At 48.1% G+C, this 15,680-nt stretch overlaps 1 protein-coding gene across 4 annotated transcripts in view; it reads right to left on the bottom strand.

Moving 5' to 3' along the window:
• Positions 1-15,680, bottom strand: part of ASAP1 (ArfGAP with SH3 domain, ankyrin repeat and PH domain 1) — a 348,495-nt gene that overhangs the window by 309,408 nt on the left and 23,407 nt on the right. For all 4 annotated transcript variants that reach the window (XM_032873522.1, XM_032873524.1, XM_032873526.1 and 1 more), the window contains exon 2: positions 2,031-2,116. In XM_032873522.1, the coding sequence (XP_032729413.1) occupies positions 2,031-2,089 (59 nt within the window). In that variant the 5' untranslated portion in view covers positions 2,090-2,116. The remainder of the gene's footprint in view (positions 1-2,030; positions 2,117-15,680) is intronic.

Here is a 15,680-nt window from a genome sequence, read left to right as displayed (position 1 = left end):
GATAGGTAGCTGTAACAGCAGACGTGGTCGTGGTGGTGAGAGAAATAGTACTGTTGATAGCAGAAGCAGTCGGAGTGGGAAGAGCTAACACTTAGCTCTTATCAAGTCCCAAGTTAAAGCTCTACCTTAACTTGGCAACCCTTATAGGGATGTACAAAATGCCATTTTACTGAGGCCCACAAAGGTAGTTTTCCTGAGGTCATGCAACTACGGGGCCATAGATCTGGGAGTCGGCCACCTGGCCACAGAGCCCCTCCCCTTAAAAGCAATTTTCCAGGAACTCCTTGCTTGGCAAAGCAAGGTTTGTCCTCTAGTATCTGCTCTCTTCCTTGTCTATAAGAACAACTCTGAATTTTGGTAAGCACATGGTCTCATAGAATAAAGACCACATTTCTCAGCCTTCTTGCAGCTCTGCAGAGGGTAAATTCTGGCCGATAGAAGTAGAAGCAGCAGGTTCGATACCCAGTAGTATCTCTAAAGGGAGGTAGCCTTCCTTTCTTCTTCTCTTGCCTTCTTCCTGCTGGTAGATGTGATGGCTGGAGCAGCAGCAGCTACCCTGGACCATGAGGTGACTTGGGATTGGAGGCCAACATGGCAGAGAAACAAGAGCGAGTGCCTGGGTCTCCCAGAGACTGCTATGGCAGGCCTGCATGACTTGTGTCTGAACTTTCAGGTTAAGAGAGAAATATACCTCTATCTTCTTTAAGCCAATGTTCATTTAAATTTTACATCATCCAGAGCAAAACATAATCCTAAATAATGCATTGGGTTTTACAGTTATAATTAATGTCACTCAAAAAAGACACCCACAAAACTAGGACTTTTGTGTTGGACTTTTGACTTAAAAAACAAAACAAAATAAAACATGACTTTGGGTATTCCTCTAACAGACAAAATAGGAAAATAATCATACAAAGTCTCATTTATCCCAAAATAACAGTTCCTTGTTGGTTCATGTTGGGTCACATCAAAGCTTCTCAGGTTGGCCTCCCTGCCTCCAGCCTCTCCCGTTCATTCAGGACACTTTTGCTGGTCTAATGATACTTAAAAACGATTTCTATCCTAAAACTTGAGATAATTACTATGTTCTATATGTGCCTACTTTACACAAGACAATTTATTTTCTATTTTTTTTCTAGGCTGCACACAAAAAATATAAAACATAAATATTGGGATTTCCCTTTTAGAGATAAGAAAATGGAAGAAGCAGAGAAGGTCAGTGACTTGCCTGAGGTCACACAGCAAGTTGGTGGCAAGGCCAGAATTCTATCACTCCCTCCAGCACCCAGCACCCCTTTCCACCACACGAAGCTGATTTCTGGGAAACCCCAGTCACAGTAGACTGGCCCTAGGTCAAGTTACCTTGGCAACTTTAAGATTCTCAGACTCGCTGACTTTTCTGTCATCTTCTTGTCCAGTCTAATTTTCAACATCCTCTAACACAAACCACCACCCACTGAGGTCAGACTGCATTGACTCTTATCACATTCCCCTACCCCAGGCCTCAGTACTCCCAGCTGCAAAATGGGGCAAATTATACCTCCACCAAGAAGGAACATGGCATAGAGGAAAAAGGCAGGAGATCTGGAATCAGGTAAAACAGACTCCAAATGCACCTGGGCATGATCTTTACCTATACAATGAATGTAGTAATTCCTCCCTGGTGGGACTGTCACTTGGACTGAATGAGATCCTGTTTCTAAGAGTCACTCAGCTAAAACAGCACCTACTGTGGATGGTGTCATCTTCGTTGTTATTCCTGACTTCATTCTGGAACCACCCCCCTGCCACCTTGCCTTCTGCCCGAAGGACACAGGTGATGGGACAACAGGAAGCACTTTGAGAAGTCTACAACCCTACAAATGCCCCATATCCGTTTGCCACAAATATTCACACCCACAGTGTCTTTGTCAGATTCTAGTCTGCAGTTTGATCAAATTTTGAATTTCAACCCCTCCCCCGCCCCCCCAATAATCCCTCTACATTTCCCAGGCTGGGCTCTCTAGACAGGATGGACTACGGCCACTCACCGATTCCATAGTGAATCTCTTGACGAAAAACTGGAGAGCCTGGAGGCTGAAGATCTCATGTCTCAGCCGTCACATCAGAGAATTACCTGGATGGGGGCAGAAGAAAAGGTGACAAGCGTCATCCAGTGGGACTGGGCAGAAGACATGATCTCAAAGCAACATGGGGTTTCATCTGGAGGTTGGCATCCTTGTGAGGACCGTTCTGATACCACTGAGTGGCTGTCCAGGAATGGGAAGGAAAACAGCCAGCAAACCACCGCTTTAGCGATCCACCTTGGGTCTGGTGTCTCTATCCTCCTATCTATGCAAGTGCTCAGGGATCCTTCGTGCGCTCTATTTCTAGCTCTACAGTCAAGAGCAATTTACAAGTCATTAACTTCTCTAAACATGAAATCAAAGTGTGCTCACAGGTGCAACAGACGGACCCACGCAGCTCTGTTCCCATGGGAAAGCAGAGGCTCTCCCCCACCCCCTGCTGGCCAAGGGGATCAGCCCAGGAAGGAGGGAGAGCTGTATGAATACACATATTTCAGGACAGCCCCTCTGAACCTGAGAGAGGATTTTAATTAAGTCATGCATACCGAAGCTTAATTGCTGAGTGCACAGAGCACAGGAAGTCTGGGGTAAAAGGTGTTACGTAAGGGAATGGCTTCAATATTTGCAGAATGGAGGGGAAACAGAGGTGAGGAGTGAAAACAAGATGAGCCAAGGGATCCCCTGGATCCTTCTCCAGTGATCACTAGCTCGGAGTGGCACCTCCATCTGGGGCCAGAACCCAGGGACACTCTTGACCCACCATCTTCCTTTCCCACATCCAATCCATCCCAAGTCCTGTCTCATTTACTCCCTAAAGACCTTTTTTTTTTTTTTAAAGATCTTATTTATTTATTTATTTATTTGACAGACAGAGATCACAAGTACACACACACACACACAGAGAGGGAGAGAGAGGGAAGCAGACTCCCCACTGAGCAGAGAGCCCGATGCGGCCCAGGACCCTGAGATCATGACCTGAGCCAAAAGCAGAGGCTTAACCCACTGAGCCACCCAGGTGCCCCACTCCCTAAAGACCTCTTAACACCTCTCTTTCTCTCCATCCCCCCTGACACAGCCCTGGACCAAGCCTCTACCTTTCCCACCTGAGTTTCCTGCCTGGTCTCTTCTCATCACCATTTCTCCCTCTGAAATCTGGTCCCCCACACTGAAGGCAGAATCACTTTCCCTTTTTATCTTTTATTGTGGAGAATTCTGTAGACACAAAAATAGAGAAGAGTATCCTGAACGCCATATACCCAGCCCCGATCACTGCTGACTTAAAATCAATCTTTCCTCCCCCAACATTATTGTTTCAAAGCAAATAATCCTACCATTTCGGTCATAAGTGGAACAGCATGTATCTATACGACCAGGTCTTTTACAAAAAATATAATAGCAATACCATTCCCACACCTGAAATGATTGTATTATTCCCTGAAATCATCAAAGATCCAATGTTCAGATTTCTAATAGTCCCATAAATGTCAGTGTTTTTTGAAACAACTGTTTTTAGAATCCAGACCCAAATAAGCTCTCTGCCTTATAACTGGCTGATATGCAGAATGAAAAATTTAAAACTCCAGTCTGAATGTGTCACCAACTACCCCCCACCCCACCTCTCCACCCTCAGCTGAACATCTTCAAAGGCTTCTCAGTGCTTTAGGATAAAACCTGACTCATATAACATGGTCTGACCCTTGTCCGTCTTTCTGGCCTCATCTTGTCCACTCAGGCTCACTGCTACAGGCATATGGCCTTCCTTCAGATTCAGGAACTTGCCACGGTCCTGTCCTGTGCCCATACTATTGCCTCTGCCTGTAAGGCTTCCTCACTTACCATCTTTGCCTGGTTAACTCCTATACTTTCTCAAGTCTTACTTCTTCAGGGAAACTCTTCTTGCTCCTCCAGATTGGATCATGGAATGTATTTTAGTTTTCACTCATAACTGTGCATTCATTAATGTGAATGTCGATTCACTGATCTATTGATCATTGATATGATTCGACTGTAAGCAAGGTGAGCACAAGACTGTGTTAGGACTTCTTCATTGGTGTATCCTCAGCACCAACTACATAGTGCCCGTCACGATATTAATAGATAGTTGTTGAATAAATGATCGAACCGCTTCCTTCAAACTAAAAGGCCCATACTAATTGAGTAAATTTTCCTGAACCTTGAATTATGCATTCAAATTAGAAGGAGAATTGACAATCTCATCCTAAAATTCACATGGAATCATGATGGACTCGGGAAAGCCGAGATGATCTTTAAAAAGAAGGGCAGTGTTGGAGGAGTCCTAGTTCCTGATTTCAAAACCTCCCACAAAGCTGTAGTCGTCAAAACAGTGGTACCTAAATAAGAATGAATGTACGCTTTCCCCCAGAGTCACAGACGGTGACCTTCTCGTAATGTTCATCTTCCGATCCCACTCTTACTGGGTACACGACTTGGGCCCTGCTATTTGCACAAATAACCAGGGCTCCCCCCAGACCATTCCTCCATGCGCTGTCCCTTTGCTTCCCTTGCTCACCCAAGTGTGGAAGCAGAAACAAGGCACAGATGGGGCCACTACTCCTACTTCATTCCCCCCTGACTTTGAATTACACATTGGTGCCCTTCGCCATGTGCCTTTATAGTCCTGCCCACTAGAACACTGTGTTCCTATTCCCCACCAGATTCTGGACTTGACCACAGACTTATTTAAGCCGTGTACTGTGGATGGAAATGACAGAGTAGGGTCCCAAGTCTGTCACTCCTATGATGTGCCCTGAAAGGAGTATGTCTCCCTGGTCCCTGCCAGTTGCTACCTCTCAGTCTGGACTGCAGACGGCTGAGATAGGGAGCAGATCTGGACCCAACCAGGAGTCCACCCTGAGCAGGCTGAACCCAACCTAGATCACCCAAGCCACAGACCCACAGACCCATGAGCATGAAGATAAACGTCTATTGTCACACAAGATACTGAAATTCTGAGGGTTTTTTTTTTAGTTTTGTAAAATCTGACTAATACACATGGAATTACTAATTTATGGATACCAATGAGGATCAATACAGTTTGGAAAAAAACAAAGCCATGCATGTGGATAGCACAGGTAACTGGCAAAGAATACGTCCTTACAGAAGACCTCCTTGGTGCCAACCTGACCCTCACACTGATCCTGTAAGGCAGGCAACACTGGGTCGGCTTTGCAGATGAGAAAACTGAGGCTTGGAGATATGAAATAATGTGTCCAAGACAGTGTGTGGCAGAACTGGGACTCCAACCCAGTTGTCTGACTGAGAAAGTCCAGGCCAGGCTTCTATTCCACAGGAACTGTCTAGCTCAAAGCAGCTACCTCATGAGCTCCTGGTCCACCAACCCACCTCCCTCTTTGTCCCACTTCCTTCAGTGGGTCTTCAGGAGAGGCTTTGGGGAAAGAGCCAAGTGGTCACCAGGCTTCAAGCCTAGTGTGGCCAAGGTCCAGTCTGGCCCTGCCCCTGGTCAGTGAGCCTCCATAGCTCTCGGGTCCCTTGTTTGTAAAACAAGGCCACTAACCCTAACCTAGCGTACATCACTGGACTAGTGTGAACCTCCAGAGAGAAGGCATGTGAAAGAGCTGTGTGAGGTGCGACACCAAAGTCACGTCCTGCTGCCCCGACTCGGAAACCACTCACACCCGCTTAGTGTCTACATATATGGCAGGATCTCACCCAGGCTGCTTGGGGATCCACTTATGCTCTGAGATTGTTTTTCCCCCCAACAGAGATTCTCTTTCTAGTTATTCTTTCTTACCCAGGTAATCTGGGTCCATCATGAAAAATACTAAGGCATAAAACTAAAAACTGTTATTATCCTAACACCTAAAGATAAATACTGTTGGAATTTTAAGGCTATTTCTTTCCCGGGATTGGTTTTGTAAGGATGAAACAAATAATGCCTTTCAATTAACATGATTTCCTTAGAACTGGGGAACTACCAGTAACTTAAAAAATGCCACTTTAGGGACACCTGAGTGGCTCAGTTGGTTAAGCGGCTGCCTTCGGCTCAGGTCATGATCCCAGCATCCTGGGATTGAGTCCCACATTGGGCTCCTTGCTCAGCAGGAAGCCTGCTTCTCCCTCTGCCTCTGCCTGCTACTCTGTCTGCCTGTGCTCACTCTCTCTGACAAAAAAAAAAAAAAAAAAAAAGCCACTTTATATTCTTTTATTTATTCAATCATTCATTCAGTGATGTATGTGTGTGTGTGTGTGTGTGTGTGTGTGTGTGCGCCTACCATGTGTCGGAGACTATTCTCACCGCCTGAAGTCACAGCCAAGAGCAAAAGAGAACTCATGATCTCAAGCAACAAACATTCATTTATTTATTATTTTATAATTCAACAAACGGAGTGAGCCTACTATATATTGGGCACTTGCTAATAAAAATTATAACAGCAGCTTCTTTGCTAGACACTATACTCTAACAGCCTCACTTATTAATACAAGGTGGCCCTTAAAACAAACGCATCTGGGTTAGAACACGGAATATGCTCTTTGACGAGTTATTTATATCTCCTCATGCTACAGTTTCCTCTTAAAATTGGGATAACTGAAGTCCTATGTCATACAATCATGAGGAGAACCAGCAAAAGGCACTGAGTAAAATGCTTGGTTCCCAGCATCAGATGAATGAATGGGAACAAGCAGTGGGGGCAGTGATATCATGGTCTCTTTGATCCTCTCAGTCATCCTACAAGAAGGTGAAACTCAGAGGTTAAGGAACTTGTCCAAGGTTATGCAGGTTCCCGCTTAGGCACCTGGAGCTCAGTTCCATGAGGGACCCTCCGAGAGATGTGGGGAACACACCGCAGGACAGCCATGCTAGGGTAGGGAAGCTGGGGCATTTCTGCACCAACTCCCATGTCTCACTGGCCCAGCACAGCCGAAGGGGGTGGGGGCTGAGGCAGACATATAAGCAGCCCTCCGTGGGAACAGACACTTGCCTGCAGTGCCTTCCAGGGTGGGCTCAAAGATCCGAGCAGGAAACACACAGCACCTACAGATAGGTGTTCAACAAATACATGAACGTTGCTATCAACCCCCGTGCTCTTCTTTACAACCTCTCATTTCCCGTTGCCACCAGCGATGGGAGAGTGAAAGCAGCAACCTGCTTGAGTGAACCAGAATTCATTAACATGGAGCATCACACCTATCACCGCCTGCGTTTCTCCGGCTTCTCTGGAAATGCTATCCTGTGACTTACAGGATGTCAGTCGGGACAGCAATTTCTGCATGCCATGCAGGAATAAGTGACATAATTCACTTGGTACATAAACCCCTCTTTATTGCCAATCCCCAAATAGGTGGTGAATTGTATTCAACAGAAGTGACTGCGCGGATGTTGGGATGTGTATCCTTTTACAGAGGATGTTATGAACTCCTGAGTCATCCACAGCTGGCTACAGCTTGGACAATGTCTTTTTTCCCCCCATAACATCATAGCAAACGCTTGGTCTATTTACTGATGAGATTCCTTCCTGGTCTATGGAAACTGTACTTGGAAAATCTAGGAAAACAGCCTGAATGCATTTGATTTCTGCCAATCCTCATCTCATCTATCAGAAGCCCAATTCGTCCAGTCCCACTTGAAATTCCCTCTCTTCCAAGAGGCTTTCTCCAGCAATCTAGCCATGCTGAACTCTCAGGGCACTTAACGGCAGCAACTGTGACCCCCTACTGGGCACTGTCTTGGAGCCAGACCCATCCCGGGCACGTTTGCCACCCCATTCAATCCTCACCCTAATCCTGCAAGGAACTGTGATTGTCTGGATTTTACAGATAAGAAAACTGAGGCTTACCGCACTTAGGTAGCATGTGGTCACACAGGTACCTGGTGGTGGCATATGTAGGATTCACACTTGGAAGAGCTTGACTTCCAAGCTCAGGGCTTTGCTCACTATGCTACCTGAAACAGTATAAATTAACACTGAATATACCCCCATTATTATTTCCTGATCATTTCAACTAGGTAAGTCAAACCTCCTCTCCTGCCCCAATTGCTGAAAGGTGAATGCTGGGGCCACCATGAGCTGGTCATGGGGATTCTGTACTAACTGTTAAGTCTCTCAGTTTCCATATGTACTAGCAAGCAACAAGTCCTGCCTCCTTAACTGCCCCAAGGAGCCCCAAGTCAGGCACCTGTGGCCTCTTGGGCCACGTAACTCTGGACTGCCGCTCATCCATCTTCCCGCTGCCTGCCCGCAGGTGTTTCGGCTGGGCCACTCCAACGGACTCTGCCCAGGACTTCTCGTTCAAGTAGGATACAGAAGGAAGCAGACGAGGGCGCCTTGGTGGCTCAGTTGGTTAAGTGTCTGCATTCAGTTCAGGTCATGATCCCAGGGTTCAGGGACCAAGTCCTACCTCGGGCTCCTTGCTCAGTGGGGGTCTGCTTCTCCATCTCTCTCTACCCCTCAGCCCAACTTGTTCTCTCTCTCACATAAATAAATAAAATCTTACACAACAACAAAGAAGGAAGCAGATAAGACTTTGTGGAATTCCATGCCAAGAAAGTTCGAGGTGCTCTGCCGAACAATGCTGATGCCTCCGGACCTCAGCCTCAGCGGACCCCATCCACTGCCTCACGTGCTGCCTAAAACAACAATCAAAGATGGTTTGGGTCTCTCCTCTTCAAAGAAGAGGACAGAGAAGGGCCCACAATCTGAAAGGTCTTGTTAGATTGTAAATTTATGATGACCGTGACCATGTAACTTACCTCCTATGCCCTGAGGGCACTGAACAGGACAGTAGGGTAGGGAAAGTCAAGGTAGGCTGAGCTCATGGACCAACAGGGGTGGATGGGACAGGGATAGAAAAAACAGAATAAATGCTCATAGGCAGTCTCCTCTGGGTGTGAACACAAAGTCATAGGACCTGCCTCACAAACATTGACTAAGTGCTGACTGCACGCTCTTTCCCGTTGGTCAGAGCTTCCTGTAAGGAGACTCATCTGTTGGGGAAATGCGTCCATCCATCAATCCATCCACCAATTCGTTTATTGAAAATATATTTGTTATGCTAAATGTCAAGGAGATAATGACGGTTAGTGAAATAGCTATGGTCTCTGCTTTAAGCCGGTGTTCAGAGAATGAGACCTTAATGAAATAAGCCCACGGGGGATGAGAGAGAGGAGAAGTACTGCGTACCAGAGAAATCTACACACTACAAGTGATCAGGATCCTCCACATTTTAAAGCTGCATCCTGAAAATTCCGTGCATCTCAAAGTAAGTGAACACCAGCCAGCCAGCCCCAGGAAGCCATGGAGAGAACAACGAAGAAACCTTGGAAGCCACAGCTGGGAGGCCATCAAGGCTCACTCCCTGGCCACGACCCACTCCTCGCACCAGCAAAAGCAGGCAGAGCTCAGCCCGTGCCTCCACAAAATGACACTTCTCCTTCAGGGTGCAGGGCAAGAACAGCAAGTGTGGAATGCGTGGGTGCCTGGGGTTTGTTGTGCCACCAACTGTTTTAATAGCGCGACTGAGGTCCTTTCAAACAATTTGGTGTTTACTCTCAGTGAGCACGTAGGGTGCACAGCCATCTGGGTGGCTGCTCCCCTGTTCGCTGCAGAGGAGAAGGGTGCAGCCAGCAGCCCAGTGCTTGGCAGGGGGAGAGGACTTTCAAGCAGGGAAGAGAGGACAGCCCCCAGAGCAGAAAGACTTACATTCCAACCCTGGCTCTCCCACCCAACTGCTGTGTGACTTTGGACAATAAACTTTACTCCTCCCAGCTTGTGTCTTCTGGAAAATGGGGGTGGCAGTCGGCTGTAGCGTGCCCACATGTGCAGCCCTGACACCCGCAAGTCTGTTAACGGTCAAGGGCATCCTACCGTAAGCAACACCTGGGACTTTCTGCCCAAGAGCTTGTTCTCTGCCACCCAGGGGCAGGCTGGCAGTGCCAGGGGACCAACACTCCTGGGTAAGGTCCCCAGACAAGGAAGTGAGAAGTGTCAGCACAGAGCCGATGTGTGATGGACCAGTGCCATGACCATGACAACCTGCAACCTGCCATATGCCCACAGCCCAGCGTCCTGACCCGGCAGCTTCCCAGAAAGGCCAGCACCACGGACATGGTTCCTGCAGGTGGCCGTCACGCTGTTGTCCCCTGCCTACGGTCAAGGCCTGGAAGTTGCTTTCCAGGAAGAGCACCTCAGGGTCCCAGCCTTGCCCTGCCCAGGGGAAGAGGAACCAGGACGGGAAGGACTCTGGATGGAAAGGTGTTCACCACTCCCTCCCAGAAGGGAGCCCCATTGCTAAGTGCTCACTAGACACCACGCAGGTTGTGTGTGGGTCCCCTGGACTCTTCCCCAGCCCTGAGTCCTGAGAAGGAAAACCGTCACTGGGATCCCCATCTTACAGCACAACAGACGACACAGTAACTGAAAAGATAACACAGCTCAAATGTATCAATCGGTGCTTCCTGCATGTATCAGATACCACACCGGCAAGAACTTTAATCTTTGTAACAACCTGAGGAGACAGGTATTATTATTGTTCTGTTTTACAAGGAAGGAAACTGAGGCTAATATGGGATGAGCATCTTGCTAGAATTTTCCCAGCCTGTAAGTGGAATCTAGATCTGCCTGATTCCAGAAGCCTCTGCTTTCTTTTAAATCCCACCAGCCCTTCAGAGCAGCAGCAATCTCTGGAGAGAGGTCTCCGCTGTATGGATTTCTCCCCCAGTGCCGGGATGAAAAAAAGACCTCTAACAAGCTGGCAAGACCAGCCTTGCCACGCAAGCGCCCTTCTGACTCCCCCGAGGAGGTCAGATCGGCGTCAACCACCCAGCAACCCAGTTTAACAACACTGTTCGAGATTGCCTTATCCGTTCCCTTCTGGGACAGCCATATTTGCCCATTTTCCTTTCTGAAACACAGCGTGTCTTAACTATAATGAAATGTAATGCGGCTTGAGTGCCTGGGTGGCTCAGTTGGTTAAGTGATCCTGGAGTCCCGGGAGTTCTGCATCGGGCTCCCTGCTCACCAGGGAGTCTGCTTCTCCCTCTGCCCACTCCCCCTTCATGCTCTCTCTCTTTTCAAATAAATAAATAAAATCTTTGTCAGAGAGAGAGAGTGAGAGGGAGAGCACGAGCAGGTGGTGGCAGAGGGAGAAGCAGGCTTCCCGCTGAGCAGGGAGCCCAATGCGGGGCTCGATCCCAGAACACCCGGATCATGACCTGAGCTGAAGGCAGAGGCTTAACCCACTAAGCCACTCAGGCGCCCTTAAATAAATAAAATCTTAAAAAAAAAAAAAAAAGAAATTTAATGTGGCAGAGCTTCTATTTTCTCTTCCAACCCTGTGATGATGTCAAGAACACATGTTACAACTCAAGGCGTCCCAGAATCAAAGGAAAGAAAGTCCACCTAGGACAGGTTCCCATCCCATCTCATTAAAGCCCAGAACAGTCCCGGGAAGGCTGAGAAATGAGCAACCTAGATAGTCTCCTTCAGACCACACACAGAATCCATCAAAGTGCACCTGGCCCTGCGTGGGGTCCCACCCCACAGCCTCCCATCTGCCCAGCTCGGATTCCATCCTGCTTGCACTTCTACTAAGAAAGGGATGAGAATTCCTCCCTTGTTGGCCCACAGGTAACAAGAGCTAACGAATACCCCTGATACTGTAAAACTGAAATAAATACTTATCACTATCTTTCATTTTGTCACTCATTCATTCATTCATTCCTACAACAGTTCAACAGATGCCAGCAGATGCCTATCCAAGCTGGGCACCTTCCTCCCATGGAAGGCAGAAAGGTGAACCAACAGTCGCTAGCACTGTGAAAACGGACATGGACGCAAAGCCCGGAAACAATGCAGCTGATCAGACACAGAACAGCTGGCTTTACCAGGGGAGGCGGTAGCAGCATCAGGTTTTGAGGGATGAGTGGGGGGACAACAGATCGAAAAAACAGGAAGAGGGATTTTTAAGTGCACGGAGCAGCAAGTTTGATGCCACAGCCTAAGATACAACTTCTGCTGGACACCTGTTTGCTGACCCCTCTGCCACGTGGAAGGCAGAGCGCTGACACCTGTCACAGCATGTGCCTGCTAAGCCGTGCTCCCAGGCACTCTGTGCCAGCGTGCTGAGCCAGGCCCTGCCCAGGGGGCCTGAGTTACTATGACCCCAGCCTCTCGTTCTAGGTTCTCAGCCCGCCTGCCCCTAAATATGGTTTGCATCCTGGGAATCTAGACAATTCTCAGTACTGACAATATGCCTGCTCTAAAAGACTGGATATATATATATTTTTAAAATATTTAATTGTGGTTTAAAAAATGCCACATGCCATGGAGTTTACCATCTTAACCATTTTTAACTGTACAGTTCCATAGCGTTAAGTGAATCCCCTCGACCATTGTTGTACAACAGATCTCCAGAACTTTTCCAACTTGCAAAACCGATTGCCTGTTAGACAACAGTCTATACCCATTGGACAACAGACCCTACATCCCTTTCCCCCAGCCCCTGGCCACCCCATTCCCCTTTCTGTCTCTAGGGGTTTGACCCCTTCAGATACCTCATCATATAAGTGGAATCACACTGTATTGGTCCTTTTGTGACTGGCTTATCTCAGTACAATGTCCTCAAGGTTCTTCCACAGTGTAGCCTGTCAGAGCCTCCTTCCTTTTTAAGGCTGGGAATATTCCACTGGGTATATGCCACATTTTGCTCATCTCCTCATCTGCTGATGAAGAGTCTGGGTTGCTCCCACCACTTGGCTATTATGAATAAAGGATATGGATGCCTAAATATCCTTCGAGATCCTGCCTTTAATTTGTTCGGATATACACCTAGAACCAGAACTGGTAGATCATACTGCCGTTCCATTTTTAATTTCTAAAAAACTAGCATACTGTTTTCCAGAGGTTGTACCCTTTCACAATCCCACCAAGAGTGCACAAGGGTTCTGATTTCTAGGACTGGCTATGTAGTTGAACAGTAAATGAATGATATATCTGGGTGAATAAAGGACATACCATAATAACACAGTAAATGCTTTCTAATGGGCACTTTCCCTCTGCTGACTTATAAGCTCTGTAAGTTTACTAAAGAATAGGAAATAAGAGCAAAATGCCACACTAACAGACCCGCAGGAACATACTAAAAACCTCCAGGTACAAAGGCTAACTTTGTTCTCATCACCACACTCAGTTATCAAAAATTCCTCCAGGACAGGGACCATGACTTCCTTTCCTCTAAATCTTTGATCTTGACTTGTCGGGCCCTCCTGGCTAAGGGGCTGAAGGACAGCAGGCACGTAGCACGATTTGCTGAATGGTTACAGAGGGCAGGTTCAATCAAGGAAGGCTTCCTGAAAGAAGATGGCTTTGAAAGAGGGAGAGGACAATTCGACAGAGAAAAAGAAACGCAGCTGTGCCTATAGAGGGGGCCTGACTCATGAGGTTCATCTCCTTCCCAAAGGCAGAGGCAGTTTGTGGGTGAGCCTGGACACAGCAATAGAGGCACCTGACATGATGATGTGACCTGCTTCACAGGTGCTCAGTAAACACCTGTTGATTGACTATATGTTCAGAGTCAGATAAAAACAAGGCAACATAAGAAAGACTTCCATATGAGTTGTCAAAATGGGAAATGAGGGGGTTCCTTTTCCACTCTAGGGAAAGAGTCATGTGACCTAAACTCAGCTTTCCCATCCCGCTACCTCCAGTCAACAGGAAGTCCTAGAAGAAACTACCTGTCAGACCCACCCTGACAAAGCCTTGTGACCAGGTGATGCCACTGTTGGGGCAATCGCAAACTCAAACTTCTTTCTGGAACACCATCTTGATTCTTAGGAATTTTACTGCCTGTAAACCTAGAAGGATCTGCCAGGGTCTACAAAACTTCTTTTCAAATTAAGTTTCCCCGGAGTCAAGGTTTTTTCCTTCCAATGAGGATTTAGGTCTCCTCTATTTCACAGCTGTGTGTCTCCCAGGTGCCGGGGGAGACACTGGGGCTGGACACAGCAGACTGGCTGTAGGTTTACAGGCTCTCCCCTCGTCCCTCAGTGTTGCTGGGGACACCAAACTCAAGATGCCCGGTAGACCAGAAGGCCCAGGAAATGACCCAGGCAGGCACGACAGGGCTGTACGCAAATCAACCCCACACCCTGTCCCTATCCTTCCAGACAAGATGCTGGGGAAACCGGAAGACCCTGTGGCTAGCACAGTGTCTGGCTCAGAAAACGTTTGTTGAATGAACTCATTAATAATTGCCTAAACAAAGAGCCCTACACCAAGACTTTCCAGGTACCCGTTCATTTCTCATCCAAGCCTTGTGGCCAACCCATTAATACAAGCTAAACAGGGCCCCAGGTTCCCTCAAGCCTCCTCAGTCCCAAATATAGGTTATCTTGAGCATAGTCTTCTGGGGCCTGGTGTGGAACCAACTTCTCTCAGAAATCAAGGCTTCCCACCTGCCCCAACCCGATTCTCTCCAAGTGACAAAGAACTGCAGGGAACTCTGAGGCAGGAGGTCTGGCCTCAGCTCTCCGCCTTGGAGACAGAACCATCCAGGCCATGGCTCCTCAAAGCCTCCGGTGCCACAGTGATAACTCAAGAGTCGTGAGGTGCGGGGCCCACAGCTGCTCACCCTGCTTCCTGGGAGCCAGGGAGACTAAGCGGAGAGAGCGGAGACTTGTCACTCTGGCGTCATGGCGACCTATGTTGACACAGGTCCCCTTCCCCTTTGTTACAAACATGGTACGGTCTTAAAGAGTATGACTCAAGGGGTTTACAATATATATATATATCCCAAAATGGAAAGGGAAACAGAGCCCCCCCGCCCCCGGCCCACATCAGAACAAAGGCCTCAGCAGCCAGAACGCATCTGAGTCTGGCTGCACACACTCACACCCAGGTGGGCCAACCTGCCGAGGTAGCCACATGGGCCCCTCCCTGTGGGCACAGGAAAGGCGGCGGGGCAGTCCCAATGCCCATCCTGAGGCTCTCACAAAGGACTTCGTGTGCTAGGTCGGGACATTCTAGCATCAGCCTGTTTCCTCTGTGGAAGCGGTTTTCTTGGCTCATTCTGATAGAAAAGATATGAGCGGAAAGACCAGTCCTGCCTCACTCCCCTGGGACTGTTGTGGAAAGGAGTCATGTAAATCCTATGAGCCTGGAGGGCCCGCATTAGCAGAAGTCACAGCTAGACCTAGTCACAAGACAGAAAACCCAACAAACACTGGCTTGAGGAGAAAAGTAGGGGGAATTTATGGGCTAACAAACGGAGAAGTCCAGGGTCAGAAGTAACTTGGGTGTGGCTGGAGTCAGGGGCTCCAAGGATGTGGCTAGGGAGGGATTCTCGGCATCTGCGGGCTCTGCATTCCAAAAGGGAGTTGGGGGTGGCATCTCAGGCAGGCTTGCCCTCAGGGGTCAGTGGCCTTCAGGCTGCCACAGCTCAGCAATCCCCTGGGGAAAGGCCCCCTCCCAGTTCTAATGACCATCTCCGGGGTTGCTCCTGATGGTGAGCATCCTTGAACTGACTTCCATGGCCAGTGGCTGGAACATTCCACGGACTGGGTATTGCTCATGTACCCAGAGGGTTCAGGGGCTGGGTCAGATCCATAGGATGCACATGAACTAAATGAAGAAAGTCACT

The sequence above is a fragment of the Lontra canadensis genome, unplaced genomic scaffold, assembly GCF_010015895.1.
Source record: "Lontra canadensis isolate GAN:19392208 unplaced genomic scaffold, GSC_riverotter_1.0 scaffold49, whole genome shotgun sequence".
NCBI lineage: Eukaryota > Metazoa > Chordata > Mammalia > Carnivora > Mustelidae > Lontra > Lontra canadensis.
This window is presented reverse-complemented; position numbering and strand designations above follow the sequence as displayed.